Source organism: Martes martes (assembly GCF_963455335.1).
Source record: "Martes martes genome assembly, chromosome: 18".
NCBI classification, from domain to species: domain Eukaryota; kingdom Metazoa; phylum Chordata; class Mammalia; order Carnivora; family Mustelidae; genus Martes; species Martes martes.
Window position 1 is genome coordinate 9,036,953 of NC_137906.1, and position 10,825 is coordinate 9,047,777.

Here is a 10,825-nt window from a genome sequence, read left to right on the forward strand (position 1 = left end):
GACTCTTTATTTTGGTTAATAGTTGGCTTATGTAGTTGGCTGCTCCCATATTGGGGGGATAAATATTTACAATTGTTAGATCTTCTTGGTGGATAGATCCTTTAAGAATGATGTAGTATCCTGTATCTCTGACTACCCTATGACCCTGCAATTTCGCTACCAGGTATTTACCCTGAAGATATAGAGGTAGTGAACAGTAGGGCCATATGTACCCCAATGTTCATAGCAACAATGGCCACAACCGCCAAAGTGTGGAAAGAGCCAAGATGCCCTTCAACAGATGAACGGATAAAGAAGATATGGTCCATATACACAATGGAATACAGTCCATATACACAATGGAATATACACCTCCATCAGAAAGGATAAATACCCAACTTTTGTATCAACATGGACAGAACTGGAGGAGATTGTGCTGAGTGAAACAGGTCAAACAGAGAGAGTCAGTTATATGGTTTCACTTACTTGTGGAGCATAAGGAATAACATGGAGAACATTAGGAGAAGGGAAGGAAAAGTGAATTGGGGAAAATCAGAGGGGGAGATGAAGCATGAGAGACTGTGGACCCTGAGAAACTAACTGAGGGTTTTGGATGTGAGGGGAATGGGGAAATGGGTGAGCCTGGTGGTAGGTATTAAGGAGGGCATGTATTGCATGGAGCACTGGGTGTGGTGCATAAACAATGAATCTTGAAACACTGAAAAAATAAAATTATATTTAAAAAAAGAAATTCCAAACACACAAAATGCATAAGAGGGAATATTGGATGAAAATTTTAGACACACTGATCACAAATATGTAAGATGTCTGCAAATGAAAAAGTCTTGAAGTGCTCAAAAAGTGATGGTAGGATTATGAATGATTTCTTTGCCCTATTTTCTAAAATCTCTTCCCTAGCTCCATTTTTGAAGATTTTATTTATTTATTTATTTATTTATTTATTTATTTGAGAGAGAGAGAGAAAACCCACAAGCAGGGGGAGAGAGAGAGAGGGAGAGGAAGAAGCAGGCTTCCTGCAGGACCCCAAGATCATGACCAACTGATGTATAACCAACTGATCCACTCAGATGCCCCCTTTCCTAATTACATTTTAAAGGAAATATTATTTTAACTGTTAAAGAGAGGTTCTTGGTAACATAAAAGCTAGAAAAATTTGAAACAGGAGGACAAAGAGAATAAATACAAAGGAACATGCATAATTCATTTTAGACATATTTCCTTTTTATTGCTTGTATTTATTCTTATATGGGGTCCCAAGTGTGAGTTTCTTGGGCTTCGTGTAGGTGACATCCTGGAGCAGCAGGGCATGCCCACTTTTGCACATGTCTCACACACAAAGCTGACTCTTTATATTTTATCCATCCCTATCTCGCCTGACCTCCTGATTGTCAATATGGCACATTAATGGGAATTGGTCGCCAGCATGAGGTTAACTTTAATCACATTGTCCTCTAACATTGTATTTTCCTCTATAACTCATTTGCATTTACTAGAACAAAATGAAAAATTTTCCACAAGTCCCCTATTCTTTCTTTGACATCACAGAGGAATTTCATACTTTTGTAATCACATCTAAAAATGAATTGTTAAACACTACACCAAAAACTAATGATGTACTATATGTTGGATAGGTGAACTGAATATAAATAAATAAATAAATAAATAAATAAATAAACAAATATGAGAATCAATGAACTAAATGCTATGCATCCCTAAAATGTATTCTAAAACTCAGAAGGTTTCAGTGGGAGTCATGTACCTTTACTGTTGTAGCAGTGATAGAACTTAGTGAGGTGTCACATAGGACAACTCTCCCATCACCCTGATAATATTTTCCCTTGTCCCATCATATTTGTTCAAAAACACCTGGATGGGGCGCCTGGGTGACTCAGTGGGACCTTTGGCCCAGGTCATGATCCCAGGTCCTGGGATCGAGCCCTGCATCAGGCTCTCTGCTTGGTGGGGAGCCTGCTTCCCTTCCTCTCTCTGCCTGCCTCTCTGCCTGCTTGTGATCTCTGTCTGCCAAATAAATAAAATCTTTAAAAAAAACACCTGGATGGACAATGGACAGTGGTTTGGGGTAACCCTTTATATTCATGATCTCACACAACCGTAACATAGCTTCCTCTATCAGTTAATTTGAGATTCTTAGGACCCACCCCATATCCTCTAGATTTGGTGTTACTGGGGCATGGAGCCCAAGAAGCTGCATTTTTAACAAGCTTTCCCAGGTCGTTCTTATCCACAGTCAAGCATGAGAACCATGTACTAAAGACAGAGCTGGGGGATGCCTGGGTGGCTCAGTGGGTTAAAGCCTCTGCCTTTGGCTCAGGTCATGGTCCCAGGGTCCTGGGATCGAGCCCTGCATCAGGCTCTCTGCTCAGTGGGAAGCCTGCTTCCTCCTCTCTCTCTCTGCCTGCCTCTTCATGTACTTGAGATCTCTGTCTGTCAAATAAATAAATAAAATCTTTAAAAAAAAAAAAAGGCAGACCTGGGCCCCACAATGTAAGACTGGCTCCATCCAGAGCTAACCAGCACCGAATGTAGGAAGTGGCAGTGGAGCTGAACCAGTGGTGATCCAGAGATATGGGTTCTTTCTATTCCATCATGTTGCTTATGGGCCATGCAACTCAGAGCCCTATGGTTTCTGAGGACTTGACCAGAGAAGATATAGAGGTGCAAAGAGGTACACTGCTGGCTGTGAGCATCCCAGCACCACACTGCACCTCTTCCTCTACCTCACCAAACCCCTGGCAAAACTGAGCAGGACCATCCAATAAAAGCAGCCAAGGCCATACTACAAAATCACCAAGTCCATCACCCCACCGGGAAACACTGTGGTTTAAAATTTTCCTACATCTCTTCAAGTCCATAGAATAAAGAAACATTTGTATATTGAGTACTTCTATTGAAAGAAAAATCTTGGCCTGATATTTTTTTTCACCATAATCAAGTGGGATTAATTCCTGGGTTGCAATTGTGGTTTAATACCCATCGCCTGGTTACCCCATCCTCCCACCCCTTTCCTTCTGTAACCCTCAGTTTGTTTCCTGGAGTCCAGAGTCTCTCATGGTTTGCCTCCCTCTCTGATTTCTTCCCATTTAGTTTTCCCTCTCTTCTCCTGTGGTCCTCTGCTCTATTCCTTATGCTCCACATACAAGTGAAACCATATGATAATTGCCTTTCTCAGAAAACAAACTCCACCCTTATAGTGAAAGTAAGAAAAGGTGAGTAGAAATGATTTTCCATTGTGTTTACCCCAATTCTTCTTTCAAAAGGACATATTTAATCCAAAATATAAATACAGAATACCCTCCAGGCCCAATCTGCATTTGGACCTGTGTACCTGGTGACACAGGGGGTCCCAGAAAGCAGAGGCTGAAGCTTTACTATAGTGGGCTGCATCCCAAGGGTTCTTGACTGAGACAATCCACACCATAGGGTCCTCATCATAACACGCCTATCTACCAGAAATGTCCAGAATACTCACCCCCACATTCTTCCATACTTTCTAAAGCATTCCTCATCAAAATCGCAAAAACCCTGCAAGAAGAAACAGAATGTATTACTAATCTAAATGTATGGAGCCCTACCTCTAATGAGGACCAAAATGACTTAGATCACATGAAATGTGGTTTACTGTCTCTGACTGGCAGTTAGAGAGAAGCTCTTATTCACAGGTGACTTACCAAAAATAAAAGAAAACAGAGGAAATACTGAAACAGAATTTCAAGTCCATCTTGAATTATGTCCAAGTATTGTAGATACTGAACAACTTACCCTATCTGTGAATACTACATAACCTCTCTGATGTGTTTTTCTTATGCATGTGCTGTATCTAAATCTCAGAACCCTCTGAATTATTACCTTCAGGGCCACATGGAAAAACTGAAGCTACTTGGGCACCTCCAGTACATTAATTTCTTAATAATTTTGTCAAAGTATCTCTTTTCTAGTGATATTATAAGGGCAGTTCTTCCTTTGTATGAAGAACAAAACACACACACCAACAGCTCATTTGAAGCTTAAAATCTGAAGTCAATAGACACACACCATCCCACCCTGTTCAACTCACTCAGGGTGCCTCCCCTGAAGGTTGAGAAGTAAAGCTGAGAGCTCCCCTTCAACCTCTCAAATCCCAATAGATTTTGCCATTAGCAAAGGGAGAATTAGAGCCATGGAAATAACTGCAATTATTGGCCAATTCTTGAAAGAATTCAAGTATGTGCAAATTCCCCAAAAGTGAATCTCAGGCTGCCCAATAAACTGAAGTTCTAGAGCTATCCTGGGGCGGGGGAAGACTACCCATAGCTTGTTCTATGAACAAAAAAGTCTGACTCTAGCATACACAGCTTAATGGACAAGTAACATGGACACCTTTGCTGCTCTTCTCCTAATACCAAGTACAATTATGCCTTCCTGAGAATCTGCACCTGCCAGAAACGAAAGCTTCTTCATGAGGTTCACAAGCTAAAATATCAAGTCCTTTGCTGAATTAGCCAGAGAGCTGGGCTCCCCACTGGGGCAAACCCTGAGGCTCCTAACAACAGACAATAGAGGCCTGGGGTAGACTTGGCCATGTGCTGGGTAGGGCCTATTACGTCATTTCTGGAAAGTCAGGAAACCTAAGAATTACCTCCTGAGGGGGAATATTTTTACTGTGGAACTGAAGTGGGATTTGCAACCTTAAGAAGCAAAAGAGGCAGCTCAAGCAAAACTCACATTTCGGTAGGCCAGAACAGTTCCCACAAAAGGGAGAGGTTTTGGCCCAGGAATTCCCAGCTTCTTAAAAAGTCCGTGTGTGGAGGTCCCATATCTATAAAGTGAAAGAGAAGGCCAGGTCACAGGGATGGTGTAGTAAGTGCTGAGGCTGGCCAGTCACTGATGCAGAACTGCAACAGGCAAGGGAGGGAAATAACATGTAGGTGAGAAATAATAACAGCAATTCCAAAGCTATAATTACATTCACTCATCATCTGCTTTACCACCTCCACTGTGAGACCCACAAAAAGTAAGGATGATTAGCTAAGAGTAGCTGAAAGCATCATGGTCTCAATCCTGGAATGAATACTTGAGAATGAAATGCTTGAGAAATACTTCAGAAATACTTGGGGGTGGGAGGTTGGGGGAAGCAGGTGGTGGGTATTAGGGAGGGCACAGATTGCATAGAGCACTGGGTGTGGTGAAAAAAATGAATACTGTTATGCTGAAAATAAATTAAAAAAAAAAAAGAAATACTTGAGAATACTTGAGAAACACTTGAGAACTCCTGAAAGGTTAATGCTGACTTCCTCCAGGAAATTCACTCATCTCTATTTAGTAAATGACTCTTCCATGATTTTGGAGATTCTCATTCTAGGTGGAAAGAGGAAAAATTATTTCTCTTCTCCAATGATGAGATTTTACTTATTTACATCTACTCAAGTAGGCTGGAGCCCACCAGCTTACTTATGAACTGAGGGTTACTGAGAGTCTGCCATGGAAATGCTCATACAGTTGCTCAGAGACCTTTGTGCTTTTCCTTCCTTGTTGGCTCTGTAATGGTTCTGGATCTGGACCTTCTTAAATCTATATTTGTAGAGAGGCCTCGAGCAACAATAGTCTTATTTCTGTATAATTAAAACTGTGTTCAAGGCTCTACTGGCCTTACTGAAAAGTGAGATGCTTTCAGATCCACCCAAGTCTGTTGTCAGGCACTCTGGTTCTCTTGTAGCACAGAGAAGGCAGACTGACCTGTGTGTGCCCTAAATGATACCATATAAAAGAATCAGGAAGAAACGATCCATTTCCAGGTCATTCTTCCCCTCATGGCATCTGGTCCTTCAACCTGAGATACTCACTGGCTCAGCACACTGTCAGGTATACTCATTTTTTTCAAGATGGTCACTCACAAAGAGTTAGTTTACCAACTCTGTGCATCAACTATCTCAAAAACCCATTACAGATGGTGCTTCCAATGGCAGGGCTACCTGCCATCATCTCTCATGTGTCCCACAACTGAGGGTCCTAGATTCTTGCAATCCTTCCTCTTAGGTGTTGCTGAGAGATGGAAGAGTGGCGGAAGAAGAGAGGTGGGGGAAGAGGCTGCCAGAAACCATTCTAACCATGAGTCTGCGAAGCCTACAAGGCTAACCCCATAGAGGCAAATAAGGAAAGTATGGTAGGTAGAAATGGCTCAGCAAGCCCTGAGGTGTTTTCAGATAACTGATAGGGGGCCTTCCAAAATCCAGATACCTCCAGTTGACAGCAGAATATGTGTTATGCAACATAAAATGAGTAATGGTAAAATGTTCTAGAGATTGGGATTAAGGCCTTGTCTCCTCTTCTTTGGAGGCTAGCCTTTAATGCAGTACAGGTTCTGAATGTTCTGATCAAATCCAGCAAATATTATATTTTATAGTCAAAGAAACCCACAAAGTTGCATGAAAGGACATGTGCTTTAGGGACCTAGCAGAGACACCTCAGGTCCACCTGGGTACTTGGATCCTTCCTCTACTACAGCTGGATGCATCAGTACCAATTGCAGAAGCCAGGGTGGCCTTGGTTAGTCCCACCTCCATTCCTTCTTTACCATTCCAACCACAACAAATCAGTTCCTGTTTCTGAACATTCAACATGCTATATGAACTCCCAAGTGAAGCCAAGCAAGTGAGTGAATGTGTCAGCAACACCGGACCCAAGGAAAGATCTGATCTAGTGTCTAAACTCACATGGATCCATACGAAGGCAGAGGGTGGACTGGATGAATTATTCTGATTCTTTCCAGCTTTCCTCTTCTTGGTAGAGTCATGCTGGTGTTGGCACAAATGAAGGGGCCAAAAATAAAGCCACTCATTTTTATTGCTATTACATCACAGTCCATGCAGAGGGCACGGTCTATAGCTACTGACTTTTGGCCACACCAGTGTCTTCTAAGTCTACAGAGTTGTTTGCCTGGTGGTGACAGGATCCAGTGACAGCTCCACTGCCAGACAGACAACACACAATGTGGCTTACATGGTGGTCTTGTCTACTGGCTTCAAGCAGATGAGAAGCTAATCTTGTGGTCCCGTGATGACCTTCTGTAGGACCAGGATCAAGGAGTATCTCCAGAGGTCTTCTCTGAGGGAGGAATATTCTCCCTCTTCATCCCCAGTCCTATCTGGATGCTTCTCACATCAGTACTGAATCACAGTCTCACTACTCACCTGTGCTGAAAGGTTAAAATAGGTGCTGGGTACATGTATTAAAAATACATGGTAAAATACAAACAATTATAAGAACATACTATGAGCAATTCTACGCCAACAAATTCGACAATCTGGAAGAAATGGATACATTTCTAGAGACATATAAACTACCACAACTGAACCTAGGAAGAAATAGAAAGCCTGAACAGACCCATAACCAGTAAGGAGATTGAAACAGTCATCAAAAATCTCCAAACAAACAAAAGTCCGGGACCAGACTGCTTCCCAGGGGAATTCTACCAAACATTTAAAGAAGAATTAATTCCAATTCTCCTGAAACTGTTCCAAAAATTAGAAATGGAAGGAAAACTTCCAAACTCATTTTACGAGGCCAGCATCACCTTGATCCCAAACCCAGACAAGGATCCCATCAAAAAAGAGAATTACATACCAATATCCTTGATGAACACAGATGTGAAAATTCTCACCAAAATACTGGCTAATAGGATCCAACAGTACATTAAAAGGATTATTCACCACGACCAAGTGGGATTTATTCCAGGGCTGCAAGGTTGGTTCAACATCCACAAATCCATCAATGTGATACAATACATTAATAAAAGAAAGAATAAGAACCACATGATACTCTCAATAGATGATGAAAAACATTTGACAAAGTGCAGCATCCCTTCCTGATTAAAACTCTTCAAAGTGTAGTGATAGAGGGCACATACCTCAATATTATTAAAGCCATCTATAAAAAACCCACTGCAAATATCATTCTCAATGGAGAAAAACTGAGAGCTTTTCCGCTAAGGTCAGGAACATGGCAAGGATGTCCGTTATCACCACTGCTGTTCAACATAGTACTAGAAGTCCTAGCCTCAGCAATCAGACAACAAAAAGAAATTAAAGGCATCCAAGTTGGCAAAGAAGAAGTCAAACAATCACTCTTTGCAGATGATATGATACTATATGTGGAAAACCCAAAGACTCCACTCCAAAACTGCTAGAACTTGTACAGGAATTCAGTAAAGTGTCAGGATATAAAGTCAATGCACAGAACTCAGTTGCATTTCTTTACACTAACAACAAGACAGAAGAAAGAGCAATTGAGCAGTCAGTCCCATTTACAATTGCACCCAAAACCATAAGATACCTAGGAATAAATTTAACCAAAGAGGCAAAGAATCTATACTCAGAAAACTATAAAGTACTCATGAAAGAAATTGAGGAAGACACAAAGAAATGGAAAAATATTCCATGCTCATGGATTGGAAGAACAAATATTGTGAAAATGTCTATTCTACCTAAAGCAATCTACACATTTAATGCAATCCCTATCAAAATCCCATCCATTTTTTTTCAAAGAAATGGAACAAATAATCCTAAAATTTATATGGAACCAGAAAAGACCTCGAATAGCCAAAGGAATATTGAAAAAGAAAGCCAAAGTCGCTGGCATCATAATTCCAGACTTCAAGCTCTATTACAAAGCTGTCATCATCAAGACAGTATGGTACTGGCACAAAAACAGACATATAGATCAATGGAACAGAATAGAGAGCTCAGAAATAGACCCTCAACTCTATGGTCAACTAATCTTCGACAAAGCAGGAAAGAATGTCCAATGAAAAAAAGACAGCCTCTTCAACAAATGGTGTTAGGAAAATTGGACAGCCACATGCAGAAAAATGAAATTGAACTATTTCCTTACACCTCACATGAAAATAGACTCCAAATGGATGAAGGATCTCAATGTGAGAAAGGAATCTATCAAAATCCTTGAGGAGAACACAGGCAGCAACCTCTTCGACCTCAACCACAGCAACTTCTTCCTAGGAACATCGCCAAAGGCAACAGAAGCAAGTAAAAATGAACTATTGGGATTTCATCAAGATCAAAAGCTTTTGCACAGCAAAGGAAACAGTTAACAAAACCAAAAGACAACTGACAGAATGGGAGAAGATATTTGTAAACAACCTATCAGATAAAGGGCTAGTATCCAAAATCTATGAGAGCTTAGCAAACTCAACACCCAAAGAACAAATAATCCAATCAAGAAATGGGCAGAGGACATGAACAGACATTTCTGCAAAGAAGACATCCAGATGGCTAACAGACACAGAAAAAATGCTCCACATCACTTGGCATCAGGGAAATACAAATCAAAACTACAATGAGATACTACCTCACACCAGTCAGAATGGCTAAAATTAACAAGTCAAGAAATGACAGATGCTGGCGAGGATGCGGAGAGAGGGGAACCCTCCTACACTGTTGGTAGGAATGCAAGCTGGTGCAACCACTCTGGAAAACAGTGTGGAGGTTCCTCAAAAAACTGAAAATAGAGCTACCCTATGACCCAGCAATTGCACTACTGGGTATGTATCCTAAAGATACGAACATGGTGCTCCGAAGGGGCACGTGCACCTGAATGTTTATAGCAGCAATGTCCACAATAGCCAAACTATGGAAAGAACCTAGATGTCCATCAACAGATGAATGGATAAAGAAGAGGTGGTATATATACCCAATGGAATACTATGCAGCCATCAAAAAAAGAAATCTTGCCATTTGCGATGATGTGGATGGAACTAGAGGGTATTATGCTTTGCGAAATAAGTCAATCGGAGAAAGACAACTATCATATGATCTCCCTGATATGAGGAAGTGGAGATGCGATATGGGGGGGTTGAGGGGTAGGAAAAGAAAAAATGAAAGAAGATAGGATTGGGAGGGAGACAAACCATAAAAGACTCAATCTCAAAAAACAGACTGAGGGTTGCTGGGGGGAGGGGGGATGGGAGAGGGTGGTGGGGATATGGACTTTGGGGAGGGTATGTGCTATGATGAGTGCTGTGAAAGGTGTAAACCTGGTGATTCACAGACCTGTACCCCTGGGGATAAAAATACATTATATGTTTATTAAAATAAATAAATAAATTAATTAAAAAATACATGGTAGTCCACCAGAAGATTATCCCCAGAAGCAAATAATGTCGCTTAAACCCTCCTAGCTACAGAAATTGTAGTTGAGGTCTGGGGGGGCACTTCTCAGGAGATCTGGTAAGGGCAATTATGACCCCTTAAGTGTGCCTAGCATTTTTGAAGTACCCAACACTATAGCAACTTCCCCATTGTTAACTCTTGATCCTCAAAACAGACAAGGAAAAAGGGGCAGATGCTGATTAGCAACCCAACTCAAAGGTTCTGGAGGCAATGAATCTGGACAGTTACTTACAGATAGAACAGAACCAGGATGGTAGCCAGAAGAAGCCAGGTTTCCATGGAAAAGCTTGGAATCAGGTCCATGGCCACTTTTCCTCTGTGTATTCTCTCTGCTTCCGTTCAGCAGTGTGTGCTAGTCCTTGCTGGCCTGTGTGTGCGGAGCTTCCCTTCCCACCAGCGGTGATTCAGTGAGGCTGGACTATATATAATGAAAAGGGGGTGGGGCTGGATTGCAGTCACTAACACGCCCCCACCCCCCACCAGCCATGAGTGTTGGCAAAGCGTTGTGGACACTCCCAGATTGACCTTTGAGTTCATATTCTGTCCAAAATCAGTAAACAACTCAGTCAGTGTTACTGGTAATTTCAAAGGTTACAGAAACTCAGGTAGTCACTGTCCTTAAATCTCTAACTTGCCCTTGTCAC

At 41.5% G+C, this 10,825-nt stretch overlaps 1 protein-coding gene across 2 annotated transcripts in view; it reads right to left on the minus strand.

Moving 5' to 3' along the window:
* The window catches only part of LOC308359176 (cytochrome P450 3A12-like), a 50,457-nt gene extending 39,878 nt beyond the window's left edge, over window positions 1-10,579 (minus strand). The window contains exons 1-3 of one of the 2 annotated variants that reach the window (XM_080829949.1): window positions 10,414-10,579; window positions 4,723-4,816; window positions 3,491-3,543 (exon numbers count right to left, since the gene is read on the minus strand). In XM_080829949.1, the coding sequence (XP_080686075.1) occupies window positions 3,491-3,543; window positions 4,723-4,816; window positions 10,414-10,484 (218 nt within the window). In that variant the 5' untranslated portion in view covers window positions 10,485-10,579. The remainder of the gene's footprint in view (window positions 1-3,490; window positions 3,544-4,722; window positions 4,817-10,413) is intronic. The other variant, XM_080829950.1, reaches the window with a different exon arrangement.
* Window positions 10,580-10,825: the final 246 nt, after the last annotated feature.